Source organism: Buteo buteo, chromosome 23 (genome assembly GCF_964188355.1).
Source record: "Buteo buteo chromosome 23, bButBut1.hap1.1, whole genome shotgun sequence".
NCBI classification, from domain to species: domain Eukaryota; kingdom Metazoa; phylum Chordata; class Aves; order Accipitriformes; family Accipitridae; genus Buteo; species Buteo buteo.
In genome coordinates, this window is record NC_134193.1 from 6,068,293 (window position 1) to 6,095,979 (window position 27,687).

Sequence of the window (27,687 nt, forward strand, 5' to 3'; positions counted from 1 at the left end):
ACTTCCGGCCTTCCGTAGCCCGGCGGGGCGGGGCCCGGTCGCTTGCGGCCGCCATGTTAGGAGTGGCAGGAAGGGGAAGGGGTGCTGGGAGCCAGACCCCAAACTGAGGGGCCGGGAACAAATGAACCTTCGAATCAAGGGGCTTGGGGGGGCTCGGACCCCAAAGAGAGGGGGCTTGATAGGGCTCAGAGGAGAGCCAGACCCCGACAGAGGCACCTGATGAGGTTTAACCCCTAAGTGAAATGGAGGAGGGGCTTGGAAGGCATCAGACCCCAAAATCCAGGGCCCTGGAGCTGCTCAGGGTGTCCTGGTGGGGCCCAAAGCCCATCTCGAGGTGACCAAAGGCATATCCCAGCACAGGCCCCAGCCTCAGACAGAACTCAGGGTCCCCAACGGAGTGCAGTCGCTCGCTCTTCCAAATAAACTGCCCACAAGCGAAAGCGCTTCATTTTTCCTAATAGTTTAATTAGACTTTAATGATTTATTGCTCATCTGCAAGGATTAATATTGCATTCATTAAAAATCATTCATATACAAAATAAACCTCTCCCTCCCAGCCCGACGCTGCCACCGCCATCCCCGGGCTCCCCCCCCCCCCCATGGCTTATACAGAGATGGAGCCCTTACGCCGAGGTTTGACCCTAACGAGGATGGGAAAGGCAGCGGGGGGGACACCATGACCCCCAAGCACAGGGGTCCCTGCCTGGGTCCCCTCACAGGGAAGGGGTGGAGGCTCTCGCTCCCTCCCTGCAGACACCCATCCCAGCTCACTGAGCCAGGCGTGAGTCCCATCCCCGTGAAGGTGGAGGGGACCCTGCAAGGCAGGTGATCCCCAAAAATCTGTGGGGAGAGCGAGCGACCCAGTGACAGTTCAGGAGAAGACCAGCAGGGTGAGAAAGAGGAATAGTCAAAGGACAAGGAGGCAGAGGGGAAAAGAGGAGGGTGATCAAAGCCACGAGCATCCCTCCCATCTTCCTCCCATCCTCACAAAGGAGCTTTGCACCCCCCCGGGAAGCAGCGGCACCCCCAACCCTGCAAAGCCCCGGGGAGGGACCCAGGCAGCACCCAGTCATGCCCAGTCCGCAGGACAGGGTGGCCAGAGGTGAAAGAGCAGCCCCGGTCACGGGTACCCCAGCATCTCCATTATCCATGTACCGGGAGATGCGGGCAGTGGGGGTCCTCCTTCCCTCCATGCTCTGGCCTTGGCTGGGGGAAGAAAGAGGCAATTTGGGGAGGATAAAAAAGCCAAGAGAAACCTCACTGGGTTGCAAGGAGCTTCCCCCGTCTTGGGACAAGCTGCAAGAGATGGAAAAGAGAAACAGGTCACCAGCGAGGATGGGGAAGGGGACAAACGAGGCGATGAGAGCGGCTGAAACGCACTGCGAGAGGGCAGGGAAGAGCTGAGAAAGCCCCAGCTCAAGGGCCGGGGCAGCAATGGGGGAGCCGAGGGCTTTGCGCAGGGGTCTGTGGTGCAGAGGTCCCAGGCTGGGGTAGGGGGAAGGCTCATCTCTGCATCCGTCTCAAAACAAAAAGTGAAACACCCCCAAAAAAAGAAAAACAAAACAAAAAAAAACCCCAACCAACCAGACACCATAAAACCACCCCGCGCTTCTCAGTGGGAGATGGGGCCACTCAGATGCAGCGAGTGCCTGGACTCAGCAGGCAGCTGCATTCCCAACGCTTCCCCCGCTTTAAAACATCTCTTTAAGGATCAAAAAGGAACAGAGGAAAAAACAAACAAACAAACAAAAATGTTTTTAACTCAATTAAGGTGCAGTTTGGCTAAAAAACCTAGGAGAGATGAGGATAATGCTGGGTAAGCGACCCCCGTCCAAATTCAGATTAGCACCCTGAAACAGTGAACTCCCCCAGACCCGGCCGGCCACCAAACCTGGGCCACCTCGGTGCAGGGACCTTGGCCAGGCTTGGGGACAGTCACCTATTCGCGAGGTGGCCAGCAGGCGCCACTCTGCTCCCAAGCAGCGCTAGGAGCATTGATCTAGCAGCTAAAACTGGGCTCTTTAAGGCAATTTAGAAGTTGCAGATAATCCACACAAAGAAAGAAACATCAGATAAGGTAGAACAGCATCTCCGTATCTGCAGGGATCCCGGCCGAGACTAACGCGGGCTGGAAAGGTGAGGAAAAGAAAAAAAAAAAAAAAACCAAAAACCATCGCTGCAGGAATGAACTGCCCTTGGCACATCAGGAAAGGGAAACCCTCTCTGGGAGCCAGGGCTGGGAGCCACCAGTGGCTTCAGCCACATGAAAGCAAGAAGCGAATCCCAGGTTGTCTGCCAAGATCAGACAGAGATGTGATCACGTAAAAGGGTGAAACTGAGGAAAAAAAAAAGTGACCTTAAAATCACACTGATAAATGTAAAAACAGGTTCCTTTGTTGGTTTTAAAAAAAAAGAAAAAGGTAAACGAAAATAAAAATTATCTTTAAAAATAATCTCTCTAATGTTGCCTTGTGTGGTCTGGTCCTTCATGGGTATGGTCCGTCAGTATCTGAAAGAGAAGGGAGGGGACAGTGAGGCCACGGGTGCTTGGGGACACAGCTCCTGGGAGCTCATGCTGTCCCAGTGCAAGGAGATGCACCCAGCAGCACCCTTTGGGTGGGGAGACAGCAGCTCCCTGCCCTGGCCAGCACTGACCTGTAGTAATTGGGTTTGAAAGGCCCGTTTTTGTTGAGTCCCAGGTATTTTGCCTGATCATCCGTCAGTTCTGTCAGGTGGGCATCAAATGAAGGCAGATGCAAGCTGGCGACATACTCGTCTGGGAAGGGGGAGAGGAAAGAGGGGATCGGGGGTGCACGTCCCCCACTACACTGCCGGGGAGATGCGGTGTATGGACTCATCATATGGCACGAAAAGGGCCAGGACACGACCCTGGGTCTGGCTAGGTAGTCCTTGCCATCTAGCACCATGGATTCACCATCACGTAAGCCTACAGCAGAGCTGAGCCCAAGCCCGGGTGCTGAGCAGGGCTGGATGTGCACCAAAAGGCACAAGGGTTGCATGAAAAACCTCGGTACAGGAAGGCTGCAGGATAAGGGACACCTGCCACACTGCAGAACATTAAGGAAAATAAATCAAACAACCTGCACGTATTTTAAGGTTGCTGCCTCTGATGGCTTCCCTGAACTCATTCTCTCTCTGGAAGTTTTATCCAGCCCAGGTTTGAGTTTCTCCTTACAACCAAAACTGCTGGCCCACAGCAGCCTGGGGGGTAAGTCAGTCTGGGTTCCCTTCACTCACCCATCTTCTTCGGCAGCAGGTACACGTCCTGTTTGTAACGGCCCTCGGGAGCGTTGTAAAGCTCAATCAGAGCTAGAGCCTGCAGAGATCACAGGGGACAGCCCGGGGACAGTCAGGGACAGCCACCAAGCTGGGCAGGGCTGAACCCCCACAATGGCACAAAGCTCTTGGCAGCAGAGATTAGGGTTTGGGAGCACTGAGGGAGGAGGCAACCATTTCCAAAATGCCTTGAAGGAAAGGCTTCCACCTAAGGGTACCTCCGCTCTCTGGGTCAGGACCAGAGAGATCGGAGATGAGATGCCACCCAGCTTGTTTGCAGCATCTGGGCTTAACGCCCCTGGGAAAACCAGAACACAAGTGACAGAGCAGAGGGGAGCAACTGTAATTCTCTTAAACCAACTCTAATTCTCTTAAAACGGCTGCTGCGTCATGCAGAAATGAAGGGATTGCTCGTTTTAAGCTGGCGGCATCGCTCGAAAGACCACGGGCACCCCTTCAGCAGAAATAAAACTGCATCTCCCCCAAGTGCCGGTTCAAGCAGCTGAGAGCCAGGTCTAAAACACAGCCCTGGTCCCTGTCCATTTGGACTCACAGGTGTGAGGATAAGGAAATTCCCCACTGTTAGCGTGGCTGTCCTCCCCCACCACCGCAGTCCCCAGCCATCAGTCCCCTCCATGTTTCCAGCCCAGCCGGTTTCTTCCATTGCTCGCTGACCTGAGGGCTGCGTCGGCCTTGGCTGTTCACACAGCCAGCACTGACTGCAGATCTCAGAGCAGAGCCAAATTTAATCATCGTTTTCTTTGGAAAGGCAGTCACGACAAACAGTACAAGACACAAGCCGTGTCTGCCCAGCTGAGCCAGTACTGATGCTGGGGAGCATTTTAACCACTGACCTCCAGATCCCCAAAACTCAGCCCAGGGGAGTGTTTTGTGCTGTAGAAATCAGAGTCCAAAGACAAAACAAAGCCTTGCTTTGAGGTAGGCTTAAACCTGTGCTAGGGGAGCTCTCCAGTGGCTTAAAGCACAGCAGGAGCTCTGCCATGAAGCCTGGCTCATTTAAAAGCTCTCTCCTAGCTGTAACCAAAGTAGTAAATTCAGACCATCATTAACTGCATCCCAGACAAGAGGTGGCAGCTATGGTATCTCTGGCACCGGTCCATCCCAAGGACCCATTCAACAGCTTCTTCCAAACCATCCCCACCCCGAGGCTCATCTAAGGCCCCAGATCATCCTCCACCCCTCGCGCCCCGGCCCTGCAGCGTACAGACCTGAGTGGTGGCCGTGATGGAGAGAACAAAGGTAGGAACCGTAGAGCAGCTCAGGTTGAGAAGACGGCCCTAGGAGACAGCAGGAGCAGCTTGCAGAGAGCTGAACTTGCCCCCAAAGCCAAAGCGAATTGAGTCTTGAGATACAATTCACCTCTACCCCCTCCCAGGGGCAGGGGCCAACCACAGCACAGTGATTCAAGGGCTACCTATGTGACCAGAGCATTCAAACTCTGCCTCGGTTTCCATCCTAACCCTTGGCTTTAAGGCAGGGAGATTCTGTGGTCCCTAGAAAGAGCCAGTCCCTCCTACTGCCAGGAGAGCTCAAGTGGGAAGAGGAGACACCCAGCTGGTTTGCTGCATGGGAAACTCTGCCAAAGCCAGAAGCAGACAGCGTTTGGCTGATAGGGATGACTCCCGGCGTGAAAGAACGGAGCCAGATGGCACCTCTGTGGCTGCATGTGGTACATGATACCTCCTCTGCCTCAAGGAAAAAAAAGGAAGAAAAAAAAATCAAGAAACCCTTTCTTGAGCTCTGAACCTCCTCCTAGCACCTTTCCTCCTGGTTAAATCTCTGCTACAAACTCTGGCATGCAGTGATTTCCTGATAGAGGCCCAAAGCAACATCATGGCACAGCTCTCGGCGCACCTCAGCCAGCAGCACCACCCGCTTCCCATCTGGCCAGATGACGTGGTCCACTTGGGAGCGGACTCGCTCCCAGGTCAGCTCTGGGGTCCGGAGGCTGGTCTGCAAGAGCAGGAGGAAGAGGCTGGAGTCATCAGGGGAGGACGGCAGGGTGGACACAGCCGTCGAGGTTGCAGGCAGACTCACCACATCGATCTCTGTGTTGGAGTGGCCCATGTTGCACACGATGCAGCTATTCTTCATCCGATCCAGGTGTTCTCTGGTCACAACGTTCTTGTTTCCTGCAGGCAGAGAGGGGACAGATGAACCCAAGGCAGTGGAAATATAAACTCTCTGATTTCTCCTTCCCTGCACTTGAGTCAAAGAAGCTCAGCTTAGGGCAACACCAGATGAACTTCCACCAGGACAAGAGCCCTCCTGGCTGTGACAACAGAGAAACACACGGGATGAGTGCTGATCTGTGGTCCCATGAATTAACCAGGCTTCAAGAGACCCCAAACTACCTGTGGGACACATGGCTGTGATGTCTCTTCTCCCAGGGGCTGAGGGAGGACTGTAGTCAAATAGCAGACTGGGGGGGGTAGGAGGGAAAGCTCTGGCCAGAGCACAGCTATTGCTCTTGCAAAATTAGCAGCACATGGCAGGGAAGTGTCCTCCATCCCCAGCTCCCCAAGAGCCCCTGAGATACCCGCTTGGGAATGACTGCTCCTTCTCAGCCTGCTCCAATGCTCACCCACGACCTTCTCCATCCCTACCTGTGCAGGTGATGACGACATCCACCTGACGGATTACTTCGCTCAGCTTCACCACCCGAAATCCATCCATGCTGGCAAAAAAGGGGGAGAGGGACCACGATGAGGAGGAGAAGCCTGTTCTCTCTCTGCCCCAGGCCAGGAGGGATCTCAGCACTGTATTGCTGCAGCAGCTCTGAACTGCTCACACAGCAGCAGGGCTATCCTTCACAAATGTTGGAGGAGCTGGGGGACGTGTGGAGCATTCAGCCAGCCCTGCATGAACCCTTGAGCAGCCTTCCCAAGCCAGTTGGGGCAGGTGCCTACTGCCTGGTACCCCACCACTAAACCAGCCCTGAAAGCTGCCCAGCCCTTCCCCATCACACCCCAACAAGATGTATATTCTCCAAGACGAGCCACAGATCCTCCTGGCTCTTTTTCAGCCTCTGTCAGGGTTTAAAGGGGGCCAGAAAGCAGACGAAGAGATGCTCACAAGCAGCATGTAACATCTTACCAAGCTTGGAGAGCGCAGATGGGGTCAATCTCCGTGACGTAGACAATCGCTCCCAGGGCTTTCAGAGCAGCACAGCATCCCTTGCCAACCTGCCGAGGCAAAGCGTCAGCGTGGAGCTGAACACAGGACATGCTGAGTGCTACAATCCCTTCCCTAAAACAGCCCAAGCATGTTCCAGACTGGGAGATGCTCATCCCAGCTATCTGCCTGATGCCAGGAGCAACTCAAGATGCATCTGGCAAGTGGCAATTCTGCTGCAAGCCCAGCTCCCCCTCCAAGGCCACCAAGCCCTCCAGCATGGCCACCAGCTGACAGGAGCTTTCCAAAACCAACACGCTTACAGCCTGCGCAGCCCCAGCATCACAGGAGCGCTTCTGAGCAATCCTCCAAGAGGAGATTAAAGCCAGTCTGGACGAGCATGCACTTCCCCCACTTGCCTTTAAGCCAAAGGGCTTCTTCAGCATTCAGAGCTGTCCTGCACTGCTCAGGGGACAGATCCTCTATCCCACGCTCCTCGCATCAGCATGAGGGAGAGCAGAGCTCCTGCAACAGCATCTCTAACTCTACTCCTCTCCTCACTACAAAATTAAACTGTTTCTCTATGCCACTTAGCCACACTAACACTTGGCTTATCTGCACGTATCCATGCTCAGCCCCATCTTCTGACCAGCAACATGCTGCCGGGCAAGAAACATCTCCAGAGACACCCTCACTTATCACCGAGCTCTGACCTCAGGTCTACTGAAAACAGCCAGGCAGGGCAAACTGGGACTTCAACCCACATCCAAAGGGGAAATCAGTGAGGGTGGAAGGACTCCCTTGTTTTGAAGAAGTCCAGGAAAACCCAGGACGGGCCCTGGAAGCTACAACTCCCAGCACAGCTCCTGGCTGGAGAATCAGACGCCACCCTGGAGTGCCTGGGCGAGAGCCAGCACAGCCTCTTGGTCAAGCAGAGCTGGGCTCCACTGGTGTCTAAATAAATTAGTAAGCGTGTTCCTGCCGGGAAGAGCATTTGCAGCTACTGCCAGGCCCTTCGCAGCACGGGAAGATAAACACCCACGCAGACAGCGCACAGATGGAGGGAAGGTGTCAGCTCCCGGCTCCGTGCTCTTCCAGGGCAGAATCATTTACAAGTTCCTGATACGATTCCCCTATGCCAGAACATTATCCACCAGTGAGATGCAGCCTGCCCTCCACCTCCTCTGTCACAGGCTCAGTGACAGCTGGGCTGGATGCTGAATTCAGTCCAGGGACAGCAGATGGGAGCACCCATGGGTAGTTATAATTCAGGCCAGTGTTCCCAGCAACTGTCATATTTGCAGCCCAGGTAATCTGCAGGCAAACTGGGAAATCTGATGCTTGGTCTCCAGCCTCCTAGCAGGTTCTAGCAAGATTTCCCTGGTAATCGCTCACCAGGTTTGATCTACTCCTATATCAAGGGCAAGTGGTCTTTGCACAGGAAAGAAGCAGGATGCTGAGCTCAGGGGAAGGATGGCTCGGGGAGAGGCTGACTCACAGCTCCACCGACTGCCGCTCATGAAACTCACCTCCCCATAACCACAAACCACCACTTGCTTCCCTCCAAACATCACATCCGTGGTCCTCTTCAGGCTGGGGGACAGAGAAAGACCTGTGTTGGGATTAGTCAAGCGCACACCGCTGACGGCACAGGGCAGCGCTCTGCTGCAAGAGCCCCCAAAACCAGGTCCTGCAAGCACACAGCAAGGGCAAAGCAGCAAAGAGCCCAATCTCTGCTTAAGAGGAGCTGGAGCCAAATCTGCTGGTGTGATATTGACAGTGCGAATGGGGAGAAGGGTTGGACTCACCCGTCTAGGATGGATTCCCGGCAGCAATATAGGTTATCAAATTTCTGTTTCGTGACAGAGTCATTCACATTCATGGCTGGGACACACAGCTTCCCGGCCTTGGAGAGCTGGTACAGCCTGGAAGAGGGCAGAGGCAGGTCAGAGCAGAGAGCAGCTACCCAGTAAGAGATCTCCAGATCACCCTTCCCTAACTGCCTACCTGTGCACACCGGTCACGCTCTCCTCCACAATCCCTCGGATCTTCTTGAATACGTTGGGGTATTTCTTGTAAACCCAATGGGTGAGGTCCCCACCGTCATCCAAGATCTAGAGAACAGGCAAGGAAGAGCATGAAGCAGTCAGGCCTTCCACTGGGAAAAGCACTCGCTGGCAACAGGATAGGGAAAAAGAGATGGAGAGCATCTTCAGGCACTGATGGGGGGCTGTTTGGGCAGAGGCCTGGGGGAGAGGACTCCTGGGTTGCCCTAGTAGCCAACAACTCGAGGTCTCCTCCAAAACACAGGATTTCTTACCCCCTGCATGGAGCTAATTGATCCTAACAGGGTTTTCTGCCCCTGCTATTGCTCTGCAGCCTGGAAATGTGACCACAGGCAGCACTAACAAAACAGGCTGAGATCAGAAGGATGCCACAACGTTCATGCCCTGAAAGCAAACAGTCAAGAGGAAAGGCTGCAGGAGCTGTCATGGCCCCACTGACACATGCTATCGCATCATTAGTGATCACAGACCATGCAGCAAGGCAGTGAGAGGCATCATCTGTTTTCAGCAAGGGAAAGATCCCCTGCAGAGACACCCCCCCACTCTCTTTGGGAGACCGTGGATGGGATGTGTGTCTAGAGGAGCAGTTGGGGAAGCTCCCATAGGGCTGACCCTCATGGGAAAGAGGTCCCATGGTTTCTCAGCTTGTTGGCAGCTCTGGCAGGAGATACTCCCATGCCATTGGGCTGTACCAACTCAGCACATCATCCCTGCAGCTCCTGCAACCCCCCCACGGTTGCCCCCAGCCCAGCTCCAGCTACCATTCTCCAGGACCTCCACTTTAACAGGGGCTCAGAGGCCTTTGCAAAGCCAGTAGGTGCCCAGGCAGCCCCAGAAGGCTCCCAGGAACAGCCCCAGGAAGGTAAGGGTGAGGAGCACCCAGTGACCACTCCACGGAAGAAGAGGAAGGGCTGGAAGAAGGCTCATTACCATGTTGGCCTGCCAGCCATCTACATTAACACAGCGGTCAATGCACCACCAGAAGTCATCCTCCGACTCCCCCTTCCAGGCAAACACGGCAACACCTAGAAGAAGAAAAGCATCCTTGGCATCTGCTGAATTTGGCAGAGCTCTGCTGCCTGGCCAACTCAGGAAAGCCATGAACAGGAGGGGCAAGGGGCCATGCAGAGATCAAACCGCAGCCCACAACAGGATCAAACCTGTTTATCCCTCCCTAAAAGATATTTGGTCCAAACCGTCCCTCAAACCAGCTGTCTGGGACAAGGCTGCAGAGCCAGGAGGGGCTGGAAGGGCTCTGCGTCCCTAGCCTCAGCTCTACTCACCAGCTTCTGCCAAGGCAGCTGCCACTTCATTCTGGGTGGAATAGATGTTACAGGCAGACCAGCGGCACTGCGCTCCCAGCGCGCACAGTGTCTCAATCAGCACCTGCAAGACAGTGGGTTGAGCAGCAGGCCTGGGGAATGGTGATGGGCACAAGCACGCCAGCGCGGTGCAGGGCCCCAGGCACATCCCTGTGCAATGGGCAGCGAGGAACTGATCAGAGATTGGCTCCAGCAAACATTGCACTGGGGAAATACAGGCAGTAGAACCTTTCCAAAATGTTTCCAGAAAAGTGAAGGTGCCTCCTCCAATTCCCCAAGGCTGGGAAGCTTAAGGGACTTTCTTCCCTGGGGAAAAGCTGGTCTGTCCCACCCCACACACCCCAAATAAGCAGCCACTCACCGCAGTCTGTGCTGTAATGTGGGTACAGCCCACGATTTTAGCTCCAGCCAAAGGCTTCTCCCCTTGAGCTCGTTTCCTGAGTGAAATCAGAGCAGACATGTCTGCAAAAGTAAAAGAGGGGTTTTAATGATGGCTTAGCCCAGAGAGGCCCCTCTCTGCCAGACCTGCCCTCCTTTCTGGGGTCTCACAGGCTACATCCAGCCCCACAGTTTTTGCTATAGTTGTTACACAGCCAGGGAGAAAATTCCTCATCCCTAGCCTGGCAGGTCTGTCCAAAACGGGATCAAAACACCAGTGTCATTTGTCACTTGACAAAGCCACTCAGGACCCAGTGTCCTTCCAACCACGTAACAAGACAGGTCTCGGACAGGCAGTGCCCAAGGAAAGCATCTCATGTGTCCCAACTAAGGACAGTCACCAGCCCTGCTGCTGAATAGCATCAAGGAGAAGGACCTAAAGAAGATGAAAACAGTGCTGCCACATCTCAGAAGAGCTGCTCTAAATGTGCCTAGATTATCTTCCCCTTCTATGGGTTTGGCAGCACGTGTCTAAAAGGAGCCCAAAAGCAAAGTTACCCAATCACCCAGGGGAAGGGGTTGGGACTGTCAGTTTTCATGTCTCCCAAGGCGTTGCAAGATCCTTGCCCGATGAGGTTTCTCATCCAAAGCCACCGGAACATTAAACCCTGCAAGAACGCTGCTGCTCTTAGAAAACGGATGCCACGCATCATTAATGTTTGCCATCGCATCCAGCTCTTCCCCACATAATCTGCTGATTTAGGGGGGTAAAACAGGATATTCAAGGCTGTAACAAGAGTTGCAGGAATTGCCTGGGCTCGTCTCCTGGTCTCCAGAGAGCACAACACCTGGCCACAAGCCCCATGAACCCCACGGTCCACTTTTACCTTGTTCAGCAATCTCAATCTCCCGGCGCCCAAACTCTGCCTGCTTGATGTTCTTCACACAGAAATTGCTGCTGCCTTTGGAGTTGGTTTGTTGTTTCTCACGGGGGGACACCTCGTCATCAGAGCTGTCCGTGTAGGAGGCAGCTAAAGTCAGGAGAAGAATGTGCGTTACCCCAGGACCTCCTACCCTTTAGGTTTCTGCTCTGTTTCACTTCCCAGCTTTCACATACACACACGTTCGTGGCTCAAACTACAAGTCTCATAAGGAAAGTCAATGTCCAGAACAAATTTTGCACTCTTGCTCCCTAAAACAACCCATAACTAACTAGATTATCAATTGGTAATGAATGCCTGAGCTTCAGGAACCCCCACAATTATCCCCTCCTCACCAGAGTACAACACAGCAGCGTGGAACATCCTGAGATGCTGTATAAGCAGCACGTTCAGTGGCACCAGTGCCGGATTTGGGAGAGGATCACACATGGACAAGGAGCCTGGCACTTACCGGAGCTGTAGCTGTCGGTGGAAGACTGTGAGATGGATCGGGACAGGGACCGACGGCCTGTCTTTGTTGGGAACTTGGTGAACTCCTGCATGTCATCTGCAAATTGGATTTGCTGAGAAGTGCAAAGGAAGAGAAGTGCTAAATCAGCAGGTGTTCCTAACGGCACATCACCTTTCCAGGCTATATGGGCCCATGGTTCCCTTCAGTCTACCTCGACTGCTGTAGTCGCAGAAATGAGCATCACCAAATGCATCAAGGGAACAGATCTGTGGCTACATGTGCCAAAAATTGAACCCCCTCCTCTGCCTGATCATCTCTGTCACCAGAAGGTTAAAGCAGATTTTACACCTAACACTTGAAGATGAAAAAAAAAAAAAAAAGCACTCAGCGAGGCTTGAAACATCCCCTTTAGCCCATCTCTGGCTCCCTGAGGCTCCTCCAAGAAACTCAGACTGCTTATACAACACAAATAACATGCAGCCCTCCAGACAAGCCCTGTGCAGGCAGAGCCCCCGCTCCAACCCCAGTTGGTCCCAACTGATTTCTGCCTGAAAGTGTAGCAGCAAGAAAGCTGGGGTGGTCCCAGCAGAAAGTCAGATCCCTGGTGCTTCCAGGCTCTTCCCCAGGAGCAGAGCGTCCTGCAGGTTAAAAACATGGCACATCCTTCCAAAATCGACACTAAAAGCAGGGGGAAAAAACTCAGCAAGAGAGAACATTTCAACAAAAAGTAGTTGACATTGCATTGGCTTTCAGTCTCCTCTGCATTACAGATGTTTCCATTGTAAGAGAAGCCCTAAAACAGCCACCCCTCCTTCCTCTCTCAGCCAGAGGCAACTTAAGGCTCCAGCACCTACCACCAGCTCATCAAATTCAACTGCGTTGGGCCGAAAGGAGGGAAAAAATAGCCCCAAACTGCTCAGCTGCTGCACTCATCCCGTGTGACCAGCCAGCAAAAAGCCTTACTGCTGCTTCTGCAAGAGAAAGATGACTGAGATGAAAGGGAATTAGGAAAAGTGCCAGCAAATCCAGCCTGATGCCCCCCTCCCCAGCATGCTGCCACGCAAGAGACCCTGACAAAGAGCCCCAGCATGGCCTCTTCCCTCTGATCGCGTCACTGCAGGATTTAATTTTGCCACTTAACAGGGATGAGACGTCATCACAGGGAGTGGGATTAACAAAGCATCCCCACAGACCCAGGAGACCTCGAAGAGTCCTGAAGAAATCAAGATGATGGAAAGAGACAGGCCACAGTGGCCTCAAGGAGGGATTTTCCATGCCACAACCATCCCACAAGCTCCCTGAAAGCTTTGATGCAGGAAACAGCCTTCAAGGGGAGAAGAATGAAACTATGTAGTTGAGATGATCCATCCCAGAAAGGAGGGATCTGCATAGTCTGGGTCTGGGCTGTCTGCAGCACTAGTATGGCTGTTTGGGCTGCAAAATTGAGCCACGGTTCCTGGAGAAACCCAGCTGATGGGCCGAAAGCAGCACTGGTATTCTGCTCAGGCAGGGAAACAGGGACACGAAACCCACTGCTCAGTCCAAGAGAGGACATGTGGGGCGATGGAGGTGACTCCAGCATCCCCTCCGGGAACAGACTAGCACCAGATCAAGTCCATCACACCCAGGCAGGCATCCCAGGCATTTTTGTGGGTGCTGCTGCTAAAAGGTTTTTAGCCAGCTCCTCTGTACTGGATATGTTACAGCCTGGTATCTGCTTCCCAGACCAGACTTCCCAGCAGACACCCTGTGATTCTGATGCAAACTGCATGAATTTGCATTAGTGGAAGGAATGGGAACGCTAAAATGGAGTTTGCAGGTTTGGTTTTGCAACCGTTTTAGGTCATTTGGTGCAGAGGGAGGAACTGCAAGGCATCATAACCTACAGCACTGCTGGGAGAACTGGTACTGAGAGATAAGAGGTGCAGAAGCACTTCTAGCAAGCAACGCCAGGCAGGTAGCAGCAGTGTCCTCGGGGCGCAGGGCCAGAGCTGGCAGGCATGGCAGTTTCCCAACCAAGGAGTGATATTGCTGGAATTTGTTCAAGGTCTGGTACTGGGATCAATCTTCCCCAGACAGCCTGAGAAAGGCTTGTGCCACCTCTGTGCTGGTGTATTGCTCATGGGCATTTCTGGGGGGAGGGTGGGGGGAAGGTTAGCAATTTCAGAACAGCAATATTTCCACCCCTTCCTCTGGCAACTCATCAAACCAAAGGGTGTAAACATGCCCCAAAAAACAGCTGCTGGCATTAAAACACCTTAAAGTGTTAGCTGAGGAATTTTCCTTTATCTCAGGGAAAGGTTTCCAGGGAAGAGGTGAACCCAGGAGGGAAAAAAAGAGATAACCCAGGCTTTGCTGCTCCAGCCGAGGGCACAGGTGGGTGTCTGTCCTGGCTTACAGCATCCAGGATATGGGAGTCCCAGGCACTTCCCTGCAGTGAAACATGCTGCCTGGACGGGCTCATGGAGCAAAGCTCATTTGGGATGCGATGGGAAGGAGAGGGTGGGGATGGAGGGTTGCTGCACTCCCCAGCTCCACACCATCCCCACACCACCAAGACAACAGAGATCTACTGGACACCATCATCCCCTTTGGGGGGACCTAGCCGTGGGTGTTGAGCCAGCTCTAAGGCACAGTCCCACTTTTTAGGAGAAACAGCAGTTCTAGAAATGCAGGGTTTGAATCCAAGGGGAAAAAAAGGCACTGCTAAAGAAACCAAGTGCTGAATTAACCACAGTAATCCCCGTCGTGGCTTTACCAGAGCTCATCTGAACTCCACAGCTTAGCAAAATCTGCCCTGTCTAAAATTATCATCAAACATTGCAAACAGCTTCCAAACAGAATGAACTGTTCGCACATCAAACCCCCTCCAAGCTTGGCAAATTAACGCAGCGTCCGGCAACCAGCCGAGAGGAAGATGAGGGAGGACAGCAGGTGCCGTGGTCAGGCAAAGCGACCAAGCTGACTGGCGATGTGCGTGACCATCGGCCGCATTACCTTCCATGTGCCAGGCTCTCCAGCTGCATTAAGGCGACGGAGAAAATCTTGTAATCCCTCAGCTTGTCATGGGAATTTGAATGAACGGCATCCCCGGTTGGGGGCTGCAGATTGAGTCGGCTGTGTCTGACCGAAGCTGGGCTGGCTGCAGCGAAAGGGGACCGGGATCGGGACCGTCCGGCTGCGGAGAGCACGATGACAAATCACATCCCAAATTTCATCCTGCTGGAAGCAGCTTTTCCGACCGGGTGGAGCACAAGGGTTTAAGAGCAAGGAAAATATTTTTTCGTCCCAGCAATTCATGACCAAGGAGGCAAAACAACACAGCACCAATTTCTCTGCACAGAAACAGAGCCAGGGTGTTTTCCAGCATCACTACCCACTTACAGGAGGGGATGGGGTCGGGGTCCTGATGGAGCCCTGTGCCAAATGAGCAGCTCCTTGCTTGGTACCGCAGGGGGGTTTTGGGAGAGGTCCTGTAGGAAAACACCAGGATCTGACATCTCCTGCCAAGTTTTTGCAAAGCAACGCTGAACACTGCCTGTTCCCGGTCACACCTGCCAAGCCAGAAGTACATTTTCTCCCCTTGTGAAACCTGGCGTGACCGTACCCATTCCCACGCAGATCCGACTATTCCTAACAACGGCTGCTCATTTTCAGCTCAAACCACCCCTCCAGGCACTGGGTCTGGCTGGGCAGGAGGTGTGGGAACATTGTCCTTGCTGATACAGCACCACATCTCAAAAAGGGTCAAATGGGGTGCCAGGGACCCCCGGGCCCTCTCAAGGCAAACACCAGCCACCTTGTTTGGCTGCACTGCCCGGTGCTTCCCAAAACCACTGTGAAGCTAAACAATGAGCTTCAATGAGCCTCTCCCTACATTATAAGGTACTTGCCCATACGTGGGCACATTGGCTGGAGAGTCCCAAACCCAGCAGCACACACGCACCCAGCACAGCCAGCCTCGTTTATTTAATTATTACAACATAGGAAAGGCAAACAGATTCCGGATCTAGACTGCTACCATCTAAATGAACCAGCAGCTCGTGACTGCTGGGTGTGCCATTCTTGATGGTTTATCCTGTGCTCTCCCCCAGCAGTCAGGCTAGAGAGCAGCTTTTTGAGCTTACTGAGTAGAAGTTCCCACCCCACCTCTGAGCTTCAGAGGACTTTGTAAATCCAGCTGGATTTACCTCAGGCACAGATGAGCCAGGCATGTCCCTCTCACACAAGACAACTCCACTTTTAATTTTAAAACTCCTTCTATCCCCAGAACAGCTCCAGAGAGGATGCTCAAGCTCCTTCTCCATGCTACACATCCCTGATTGCATCCTGTGCAGCCTCAGGGGACAGCAGCAGAGCAGGTTGTGGAAGGAGGAGGTGGTGGTGGTTTTGGAAAGCATCCACCAACTCACAGCCATCCCCGGGGCCACACGCTGACCCGGTTCACTGTGGCACAGGCTCCATGAGGGAAAGGACATGTGCCGGGGAGCGGCTCCAGGCTCCCATCTTACCACCACCAGGTTTGCCTTAGCAACCCTCTTTTTATTATTATTTTTCATTAGGGACGTGAGCAATGGCACACCACAGTGGTGTAAAAAGAGTGCCCTTTACAGCCACTTTTGTCCTGGAGTAACCGGTGGGGGTACAAGAAGACTGAACCACCTAAAACCCTCCAACCTAAGTTTCCTCCACCATGTCCGTGGACGTGACAACACAGTGCAGTCACCCAGGGAGAAACAGCAAAATCAGAGCAGAGCACGTTCTCACAGCAACACAACCGCCTGGAAAGGAAAAAGTCTCTGTAACCCACTTCTGCCCTCCCAAGAGAAAAGCCTGGAAGGATCCAGGATCTTGGGACCTTTGCTTTGCAGAAAGCCAGCAGCAGAGATCAGGACTATTCAGGGCAGCCGGTTCCCCTTATTTAATCTCCTCTCCCAAACAAAAACTCTCTGGCAGAAGCTGGGAGGGCACTGTCGGTTGCCCACGCTGCTAAGGCAGCCCTTACATGCCCTGTCTTTTAAGTTCATCATTTCTTTGTCATTCCTGGAAATTCAGCCAGACTAGAAATGCTTTACAGCTCAAATCAGCACTCATCCTCCTCACCAGCCCCACTTGCACACAAGACATGATCAGCAGCTTGTACCAGGGCCGAGTTTTGCAGACCTGGAGAAGGGCACCTTCACACACCCAGGCTTCAAACACCGAGGATTCGTTATCTGCAGAAGGACCGTGTCTTCCCGTGTAGCTGCAACTGGTTTCTCACGACGAGCTGGGTCCTGCCACACTGATGAGTTCGGGTGTTTCTAAAGGACAAGTTGTTTTAATCCACTTATTTGCAGAAGCGAGTCGTCACGTTTAGTCAACGCAGCAGTGAGGGAGGGAAGAGGCACCCAGGGGCTGAGGTCTCTTCAGCCACACATCAGTGGAAGAAAAAAACCAAATAAATAAAATAACCAGCATGAGGCTTTTCTTCTGTTCTAGGTCAAAAAGAAGAGACGAGCAGCAGGTTTACTTGTGCCACCTTCCTGGAGAGGGGACAGCACTCTTCTGGGCTCTGCTCCTGCAGCCACCCAGGTCCCGGAGGGGACCCCATGCTTCCCAACCAGCAGAAAAGAGCCCTCCTCAAAGCCACCCACAGCCTCCTGCCACATTTGCCCCCTTGGGACAAGGGGCTGAAGCCACCCCAAGCCCGCTCGCCACAGGTTCCCAGGGTCTCTCCCCTGTGCTGGCCCCACGGCTGGCAGCAGTCCCGCCGTGGCCGGGGGAAGCGACGAGCGTGGCTGTGCCAGGGCGCTTGGTTTGTTTAGAGGACTTGGCTGCCGCTGTCCTCAGACCCCTTCTGCCCTGCTTCCAGGCTGGGAGAGCCAAGCCCCTGTTCCCACAGGACAGCGTCTAGACACAGGGCAGGGAACCCGCCGCAGCCCCCAGCCCTCTGGCACACAGGGGGACACAGCTCCTGCTCCACAACCTGACAGGACACGTGTATTTTTGGGTTGGAAATCAGCAAGGCAGACGTGGATATTTTTAAAGTGCCTCTCCTGTGAGGTTACCCAGCCCTGGAGGGGTATGTCTGGACCACAGCATCCCCAAAGGATTGAGGGAAGGAAAAATCAAGTACTCAGAGCAGAGAGATGGGGGCATCGGGATCAGTAAGGCTCCCACCCTGACCACTCACCATCCTCACGCCCAAATCACTAGCAAGGGGAGGGTTTTGAGGTGGATTTGGCTACGTGACTCATAAACCACCCGATTTTACCACCTCCAAGCTCTGGCCAAGCAAGCCAGCACACACGTATATGACAAGAGGTTGCACGAATTCACACGAGGCTGTGGCCAAGCTCACGCGACAACCAGATTTCCAATTCAAATCAGCTCAGCAACAGAAGATACCCCAGCCAGAGCACGAGGCCGGGTGTAGGCAGGGCAGGGGTTGCATTAGCAATGCCCATGGCTTCAGCCCCACCATGCTGCAGGGGTGCTGGAGGAGAGGGTCGGCAGCCAGGCGCTCAGCAGGCATCCTCTGATCCTCCACACTCACTGGCAGAGCACCAAGGGCCCTGGGGAGAGCCAGAAGTGGCACAGTCCCAGCTAGAGAAGTTATATGGAAAAACAGGACCTGCTTCTGATCCTGTGGCCTTGCAACAGGAGGACTTTCTCCTGATGGTTCCCCCAACCCAAACCTTTAGAAGAAACCTCAAAGTGCTTCATTCAGACAATGCAGCTGGAAGAGCTGCCTGAGGGTGCTGCTCTGCTTTGTGGATTAAAGCACGATCAGTGCTGAATTCAGTGCTGCCTGGATCTGTACCTCTAGCTCCTCAGAGGGTTCACAGGGCAGGATTTTCTCCCCGGAGAAGCAGATACCTGCCTGGCACTCTCCCCACCGACTCCCTGAGCAGGAACCACAGCCAGATCTCTGCCTGGAAACCTTTACACCGTTCCCAACAAGGAAATAAAAGGCGCTGAGGTCCTGGCAAAGTAAACTGCCAAGCCCTGATACCAGCCTCCATCCCTCACTGGCAGAGAAGGGCTGGTTGGGTAAAGCACTTGGGGGGGGGGGGGAGAGGAAGGCGGAGGAAAAAAAAAAAAAAAAAACAAAAAAACACCAACAACTTTCTGTAAGTACAAGAAGAGAATTAAGAACTTTCACATGAATCCCAAAGCTCAGCAGAGGAGGAGAAACACCAGGAAAGAAATGGGCCCATTTGAAAATTCCAATAGGCCAGAAACCACCACAAGATTTCAGTCATCATGGGAATCACTGTGAATGCTAGCTAAAGGAAAAATAAATAGAAGGCAGGATTAAATAAAATAAATGTGATTTTGAGTGCCCAGCTGTTAAATAGTAACAGGGAATAACTTACTGCCTTATAAACACCTTGAGGTCAAAGGTGCACTGCCTCCAGCAAGAGTAGAGGGAAAGCTCCCCACCAGCAGATAAGGCATCAGTCCTTGGACTGCAGGAATCGAGGCAAAGGCTTGCTCCCAGCTTTCACGCAGAGGGATATCTCCTTTACAGCAGGAAGAGCAGAAGTTCGATACCTGGGATCCTTAAGGGCAGTGAATTCCCACCGCATTTCACAGGTTAACCCTACGAACCCAGCACAGCTACCCAGACAGGCAAACATCGCTTCGCGCAAAACGCAATCGGCTCAGCTTGCTGGGTCAACTAATTAGCTGACACACATCCCCCCTGTCAGACAGCCTGGAGATACTCAGGTATGCAGAGGAGAGATAAGGCTTGGAAATAGGGAAAGCACAGACTGGGAGAAGTCTTTAATGGGTGTAGAGGTGGCCATGATGGGTTTAAAGACATCCCAGACTTCTTGCTTAGGGATTCATCTGTGGTGCCCACCCAGCTGTGCGCCTGTGGCACACCAAGTGTTTGGGCAATAGGATAATTGGTATTAATTGGAGTTACCTTGCTGGGAGCATTGCATGGACAGGACTGTGGGTTAAGTCATTTGCAGTGCCTTGTGGGGCAAACTGAGGACTAACGGCCTCTAACGGGCCAGCTGGCCGCTTCAGAGATGGAAGCCCATGGAAATGTGTTTGTGTGTCATAGCTGATAGGGAATCATCTTTAGTTAGTATCAATTTTTAAATTAATTAGAAAACTCCTCTACAACCACAGCTGTAGAAGACCAAGGGAACACTTGGAAGTACTGTCAGAGAGCTTGTTCAGCTCCACCACATGGGTCTGAAGCAAGGGTGAGCCACAAAAACACCAAACTGAAATCCCCAAACCTCTCCTTCGTAATACTAAAGCAGCCCCTGTGTTTTGGGGGAGGAATCAGTCTACCTGGTACCCCAGGTGCCCTACCTGCCTCCTTCTCTCTCCCAGAACTGGCTTGCAGAATCACAGCATTTCAATATTTCTTCTGGTCTTTCAAGAGACCAATACAGCAAACACCACCCAGGCAAGGCTCCAGCTACTCTCAGCTACACTTAGAAGACCTTCCATCCCTATGCCACAGCTCTAGGGGAAAATACCCCCCAGGATCAGCATCGAAACAGGAGCAGCCTGTGTGCAGTACATCTCAGAGTCAGGAAATACAGCTGTGTAATCGGAAAATAGGAAATACATCCTCCCCATGTTTCCAGCCCTGGCTGATCCCCCACAAGCCCCTCACAGCAGTATTTCCACAACTGCATCACCTAGCGCTGCCTATTTCATTTACCAACATACTCTATTTTCAGCCCTGGATGAGACTTTGACTTTGATGTGTCTGGTTAGAGGCAAGGCAAGAGAGAAACCCCAGGCTTCAGCTTAGGCTGTTCACTGCTAAGGAGTTGGAGGAATCATTATCAGGATGGACAAACGTCACCCTCCCGGACACCAACTCCTCATGTCGGAGCAAAGCGGACCCCTTCCTTCAAAAAGGGTTGATTCATTTAAGCCCCTTTCTTTCAAATGGGGCAGGAGGGATAAGAAGCGACATCCTTGTGGGAATGGCGAGGTCAGAGAATATTTGAAGAAGGGGTTGGTTAACACAGGGAGACCCAGGCAGCGCCGCCTGCAAGAGGCTGATGGCTCCAAGGTCAACAGGGATCGGCCAGATGTTCTCACTCCAAAACATGCCCAGGTTGGATGCAAGCCTCTCCCCACAGTGCAAGAATGTGCGATATTCAGGGCTCCCTGCAGGGAGGCGAAAGGAGGAGAGACAGAAAACAGCAGACACAGGTTGAACCTCACCCCAGGCCATCTGGAAGGAGGAAACAAAAACGTGAATTTTGGCAAGGCAAAGCCCCAAGGAACCTCCTTTCCAGGCTGCCTACCTTCTCTCTCCCCACAGAAGGCTGGAAGGAGCTATTCCCTACACCCACACCTTGTAGATAAATCAGGCTCCCACAACCCCCACCCAAATCACAGCTCCTGAATTAAGGCGTCTCCTCCTCTGCCAGGCACGAACGAGTCCTGCCAGTGAACTCTGGGTCTGCAGGAGGCAGCCAAGGGGAAGCTGTACCCACCTCCGAGGACCGCGGGAGCCTCACCCGAATTACAATGCAGCCTGTTTGACAAGCTAGAACATCATGTCCTCGGCCACCTAAGTTCTTTGGCTGTCACAAACCTGAAGTAAACAAATTCTGCAGCAGCAATAAGCTCGTTACCAAGGCCACCGTATTGATCCCGAAGTGTAATTAAAATTCACAGTTCAAGCAGCCCAATGCGACAGGGCAACTGGGGCAGCCTCCTAAAGGCATGAATAGCCCCAGCTTCCGCATCCTGCTTTCTCAGAGGCAGGGAGCCCACAGGGCAAGACCAGTTGCTCAAAAAACACCCAAAGTGGCAGCTTTCTCTTTGGACCATTGAGATGCCCCAGAGCACCCACTCCCCATGTCGTGCCTCGCTGAGGGTTAACCACACTGGGGAAGCGTGCCGAGATGATGCTTACCCCAAGGTTAGAGGGGTACAGTGCAGACCAAGTTCAGGTGCTGCTGTGGGTGGCCAGGTCCCCAGGGTTTGATAAAGGGCTCCCAACACACCCTGCTGAGATGGTAACAAGATGCTCTCCGTGGTGGGGCTTCCCAACCCTCGTACAGCAGCCCCCAGCCTTGCATTGATCCAACCAATGGTCTCATTGAGAAAGAGCAGTGTCACACTCTGCAGAAGTATTAGCACAAGGTCCTTTGCACCCGTGGCTCCACGGGGCCAGCGGCAGACCCTGGGACAGTCACCTCAAACGTCACCACCATCTGCTGAGTGAAGGTGAGTCAGAGTCCCCAGATAAGCAGGCCTGATCAAAGGGCTCAGCAGGAAACGCAACAAGCCCTCTGCAAACGCGAACGTCACCTGCAGGAAACTCCTGGTGATAAAAGACACAGCCAGGCACGAGCAAATCTCTTCAGCTGAGTGCTGCTCTGAGCAGGCAAGTCCCACACCTTCCCCTGCCGAAACACCTGGGACAAGGCACTCGCCAGCTCCTCAGAGAAACAACATGGACAGGATGCTCACCTGCAAAGCCCTGCATCAAGCCAGTTGGTTATCCAAAAAGGATCAACTCCAACCTAGCCTTGAAGAGCTGGTTCCCAGAGCAAAAAATCCCAGCCTCAATCTCTAGCAGGGAGCACAGGAACAGGCTCCAACATTTGCATGGGCTGGAAAGCATGGTGAAAATTGTTCAGGTCCCAAAGAAAGTATTGTGGTAGGCTGGTCCCTAGCAGATGATACTCTCACATTTTGGGAAAGGCCTAAAGAAAACACAGCGTTTCTGCTGCCAGCAGACTTCCCACGCTCCAGACCTGGCTGCTCACGTGGGAAGGAGGCTCCCACCAAGCACAGCAGGGCTTGCAGGAGAACCAGCACTGCTCAGATGGGTGGCCCCCACACCATCAGAAGATGACAAGAGATGCTTCTGAAGACTGCAGAGAATGAATATCCAACTCCTCTCCCACCTCCAAAGGCCAGATAAGAGAGTGGAAACCCAACCTACCTCACAGGACTGCAGGAGGAGAAAGGAGAAGCAAAAGCCACACACCCCAGCACATCGTTCTGAAGATGGCTTGTGTCCATCAGACCCTGAAAAATCTCCTTTCTTCTTGCTCTCCAGCTCAATAACTTAAGTAAGCATCTTCTGGCCTTGCAGTAGTTCTGGGTCACAAGGAGAAGCCTCCCCTCTGGACAGCAATGAGACCCTCCAAAAAGCCAAAGTGATGAGAAGGACCCAAGAGCAACTTATAACAGAAATAATTACAATTCTGTCATTTAATATAGCACCACCCGTGACCTGTCTGCTCCCAGCCCCCAGTAAATCATCCCCGTTCAAAACACCCTCATGGTTTGCTCTCACCATGGGTCAGGGTATGACCAGCTCAGCCTGTGACCATCTAACCACAGCAATGTGTTCACTTATTAGGGTTTTCCCGCACCCCAAAGAAGGCCAGACCCATCCCAGGTGGTCCACACAGAATAAGAGCTGTTCAACCCAGCCCAGGTATCTCATTATGAGAAAATGCATTATGAGAAAAACTGCAGCGAGAGGAGAGCGAGAAAGCAAAAGAACAGAGGATTTGGGCAAGGAAGCAAGACAGTCGAGTGTACAGCATCTGACTAAACAACCAGGAAAGGAGGGTGGCCACTGCCCTGGACAGGCATACAAAGGCAGAGGAGGATTTATGAGCAGCCAGTCTAAGGGTTGAAATTAAAGAAAGAGGAAAAATGAGCAACTCCAGGAGCTGTCAGTACAAACAAGGACATTCTCATCCCCCTGACAGACCGAAGGGGAAGATGGTTTATTAGCACCCAGCCTGGCAAAGCTGCAGAGACCTGAGATGACTCAGGACTGAGAAAAATGGGGCAGAAAACCCAGCTCTGGGAAGGGGCTGTGTGCGGGGCCGACAAGCAGCAGGCTGCAGCAAGGTCAGACACTGCTCAGGCAGCAGGAGAGCAGCTCTGCAGGCAACTGCAAAAAGCAGCAGCAGAGATAATGCTCTGGAGGAGGCACCCAGCCCCCCCCAGGGGATGGCAGCTCCCCATGGGCTCTGTCCCCCTCTCCCCAGCCTTCCCCTGCTCCCACCTCCTGCCACCCCCGTGCCAGCCAGCACGCAGCTCCGGCTCACTACCACTGCAAAGCTGCAGCGCTGTGCATTAGCATTCCCCGCCGCACAGCCTCAGCGGGATTCCTCCGGTGCCAGCATCCGCAGGGGCACAGCACCAACCCAAACCCACCAGCCATGGGCTTGCCAGCTTCTTGGGACATGAAGGTGCCATGTGGCTCACCTCCCCGAAAGCAAATTCAAGGCTTTAGCCCATTTCACACTCCAGGCATGCTGCATGAGTAAGCAGATCTGTCTGCAGAGCGTCGGTCTGCCTGTCTGCTGGCAACCAGGTGTGAAGGAGCCCACCGGACAGCAATCCCTGAGACAAGGATGCAACGGGGATCAGGTGAAGTGACAGACAGGGACAGCACTTGCCAAGCCCCCCTGCTTTGCCGCAAGCACAGCATCACGTCCTTCCCGCTCGAGGGCACCCACGGCTCAGCTGGGAACTTAAGGCTCCACCAACCAACCAGCTGACATGGATTCAGAAAGTAAGGCTGTCAAGGGCAACCACGATCTCCAGGGAGGCAGAAGGGCAGATGCCCAGATGCAGCAGTGATAGCACACAAGGATCTGGAAAAGCACGACCTGCACCCTTGAGCTTTCCCATCATCCCCACACTCATATTCACTTAACCTGGGCAAGCCATAAGCCTCAGTGCTTCCAACCCTTCCCAGCAACATCGAGGCACACACTGGAGAAAGCAGAAAGCTCAGCATCATTCACCTCTGCCTTTAAACCACTCCCCGCCAAAGAACCGCCTAGCTCTGATCAAACCTGGTGTTATTTTGCTGACAGTCCAACTTCCCATAAGCTGCAGTGAAAAACGAGCTTTGGCAGAGCCAGGCAACCCAAGCTTCTGGGGGAAAACCACCACATTTCTGCAGAAAGGCTACAGCTCTGTTCACCTTGACTGTGTTGGCTCCTACTTAAACCCAGAGTTGATCACATTTAATCTCTTACCTCCTGCTGTTTCACTTTTTCACCTTAAACAAGTCAGTGGCGAGAGGAAACAAAGACGTCAGCGATCCCCGGGGCTGGCTGCGCAGCTCAGGCTTGCTCTGGGTGCCCCCAACGCAGCCTGCCAACGGCAAGGAGGGTGCCGACTTCTCCTCAGCACTGGTGGGGCTGACGTGCCTCCAGCTACATCCGAGATGCTCCCCCAGGTCCAAGCTGGGCATGGGACACTGGCAGGCTCACGTCAGCTCTTCCGCTGCACACTGGTGCTCTCCCTGAGTGGCAGCGCAAGTTAAGACTCTTCTTTGAAAAGCTATTCAGTGGCAGGTCACACGGAGGAGACAGAGCCTGCACTAAGCTTGGCTACTTTCCCACCCTCCCCATCTCCAAACACCTTATGCAAACTGCATTGGCAAAGTTCAAGGAGCCTAAAAACCCAGGGAGGGAGCCACTTCAGCAGCTCGCCATGATTTCTCCAACCTCAATGCTGGTAAATCATCTCTCTCAACCATCTTCTTCACTGGCCTCTGACCACACTGAGAGCTCTGGGGGCAGTGAGCACAAAAGTCACTTCAACTTGCATTGAAACAGAAAGGCGTTTTAATGGTTTAATTGCAATCCTGCTTCGAAGGCATCTGAGCTGGGGGCACTCAACATCTTATCTCAGGAGGGCAATTCTCCCTTCCTCGTCCTTTTATCCTTCTGCCAACGCCTCTGCTATTACCGAGCACTATTCGCAGTAACTAGCCAGGCAAGGAAAACAGCGGCCCGAAGCATTTTGTTCCTTGACCTCAGCCGCATCACATCGCACGCTCCCCAAGATCTCACTGGCTGCTGATGTTATCGGCCTCAAATGCCGTGTGTCGCTCTGGGCACCTTTAGTATCATCACCCAGTCAGGAAAGGCTGCAGCAGCCGCCAAGTCTGACTGTGGCTCCTCATGCTGTGCAACAAGCCTGTGTGTACATCAGCAAATTCAAGGTGATACAACATCCCGTATCCCCTGAGACACAAGCAAACTTTGCCTCTGAGGGTACTGGATCAATTCGCCCCTACACCTACGTCGCATTTCTTCTTACAACACCTATTTTGTCCTCATAGGATACTTCGGGATGAGTAGTTTGCTCTCCTCTCTCAGATCAGCTGGCTGCAGCCTCACACTGTTAGCTCCCCAGCTTTGAGAAAGGCGACAGTAACGAAAAGGTAAAAACAATTCCCGAGTTTGAGCTGTGCTGAGCCACCGCTGGAAGACGCAGATCCCAGCTCCACATTCCTCTGCTCCTTCCTCCAGGCTATGTCCACAGCCCAGATAAACAGGGCCAGGGTGCAGGGAGAGCCTCCAGACCCCTGCTCCCTGGCAGCAGCCATGAGCCTGGGCAAAGAGAGAAGCCTCAAACACAGCTGCTTGTCAGCAGCCCCTCCACAAGGGTCAGATGCTCTCCTAATCCCACCACTGGCCAGAGCAGGCAAGAGAGATGCTCCCCCAGAGAAGGAGGACATTCGCATTCACTGCGACTGCTTTGCCTTTGCTTCCAGTGCGGAGGCAGGCGGCTGCAGCCCCGGGGGGAACACGATGTTCAGCACAGCAGGGACCTCCGGCTGCAGCTGCGCGGATCCGTGCAGCGCTCGGAGCACAAATCTGCCTCGCTGGCAGGACCACGACTTCAGCAACATGTTACCAAGCCTGGCAAGTCTGCACCAAGCCAAGAGCGCAGGTCTTCATGCACTCACCCATCTAAAAGCCAGCTACCCAAGTTAGTGGAGGTCCTGCACCCTGCCACGGCAGCATGGCCAGTGCTCGCCCACCCATGGTGCCATCCATACACCCCATGAGGGTTACGCAAGCAGGGCCCGCACCGCGGACAGAGGCACCGGAGGATCTCAGGAGCTGCTGCAAGAAGGCCTTCAAGGATGAAAGGGTAAAGAGGTGACTTGGGAGAGCTCAGCACCGGGGGCTGTTCTGGCAGCCTCTTCCCCACGCTCAGCCGTGCTTCCACCCACATCTCCAACAGAGCCCCTGCCCCAAAAAGAGACTCCAAATTTACTTCTGCCACCCTTCAGTGACCTACAGCAGGATCTCCAGGTCACTGCTGCCAGCTCGTCCTATTTAACAGGTCCCCCTCCTCCGTCCCCACTGCAGAGCACCGTCACCTCCACACATGCAGCATCCACCACGGTCCTGACCCACGGGGTCCCCAGATCTGCTCCCCCAACCTTACCTGCCTGTCCCGTTGCCCGGGGTCACCCTGTCCCCCAGGCAGCCCTATGCCACAGCCAAGCCCCCCGCTCTGCTCCTCAGCTTCCTCCCTCCCAGAGCTGGACCAGGCCTAACCCCAGCGCCCCCTGATCGGGCCACATCTCTGCCCTGCTGGTACCAGGCCCCCATCAGCACCCCCTCATCCCCAGCTGTATCCCAGTACAGACCACTCTCTCCCCAGTACCCAATCCCTCCCCATTCCACCCCAAACTGGCTCAGCATCCCCTGTCGGGCACCTCCACCCCCGATGCTCGGTACCAGCCGCCCCCAGACCGGGCCAGCCCCCCCTCGCCGGTACCAGTCCCCTCCGAGTCCGGTACCGCTTTCCCTCTCCTCCGCCAAATGGGGACAGCCCCTCCCTTCCCAGTCACCCCCCAAACTGGACCAGTTCCCGCTTTCCCAGCATCCCCCATCCCCCAGCCGTGGGGCTGCTCTTCCCAGAGCCGGCCCAGCCCCCCCCCCACCCCCGTCCCCGAACCGGGGGCTGCTCCCCCCGAACCGACCGGCCCCCGCCGGTACCGGTACCTTCTTGGGGGCCTTGGTTACGGTGGCCATGAAAGAGTACTTCTCGGCGTCCTCCACCTCCTTGGCCTGCTTCACCTCCTCGCCGCCGGCGGGCTCCGGCACCGACATCCTGAGGAGGAGGAGGAGGCGGCGGCGGGGCGGGCCGCGGCCGCCCGCGGTACCGGGCGGGGCGGAGCACGGCGGGCAGGCGGGAGCGCTCCGGTTCGGCTCGGCTTAGCCCGGTTCGGCTCGACAGGGCCCGGCCGGCCCCGCGGCGAAGGCTCCGGTGCCGCCGGTTCGCAGCGCGCTGCGGCGGGGACTGCGGCCGCCGCGCTGGGCGCCAGG

The 27,687-nt window shown here is 54.1% G+C and overlaps 1 protein-coding gene across 3 annotated transcripts; it reads right to left on the reverse strand.

Annotated features, from left to right (window-relative positions):
- Positions 1-487: 487 nt before the first annotated feature.
- AHCYL1 (adenosylhomocysteinase like 1) lies at positions 488-27,680 on the reverse strand. Of its 3 annotated transcripts, XM_075055802.1 has the most exons (19): positions 27,364-27,432; positions 14,588-14,768; positions 12,445-12,561; positions 11,591-11,702; positions 11,086-11,229; positions 10,182-10,282; positions 9,782-9,884; positions 9,429-9,523; positions 8,440-8,546; positions 8,241-8,357; positions 7,962-8,025; positions 6,415-6,503; positions 5,925-5,995; positions 5,356-5,450; positions 5,173-5,271; positions 4,527-4,595; positions 3,259-3,337; positions 2,656-2,776; positions 488-2,509 (listed from the first exon to the last, which is right to left on the reverse strand). In XM_075055802.1, the coding sequence occupies exons 4-19, from the start codon at positions 11,679-11,681 to the stop codon at positions 2,503-2,505; spliced, it is 1,452 nt and encodes a 483-aa protein (XP_074911903.1). In that variant the 5' UTR covers positions 11,682-11,702; positions 12,445-12,561; positions 14,588-14,768; positions 27,364-27,432; the 3' UTR covers positions 488-2,502. The 3 variants fall into 3 exon arrangements, with proteins under 3 accessions (XP_074911903.1, XP_074911905.1, XP_074911902.1); XM_075055804.1 differs by lacking the exon at positions 12,445-12,561; XM_075055801.1 differs by lacking the exons at positions 12,445-12,561; positions 14,588-14,768 and having other exon boundaries at positions 27,364-27,680.
- Positions 27,681-27,687: the final 7 nt, after the last annotated feature.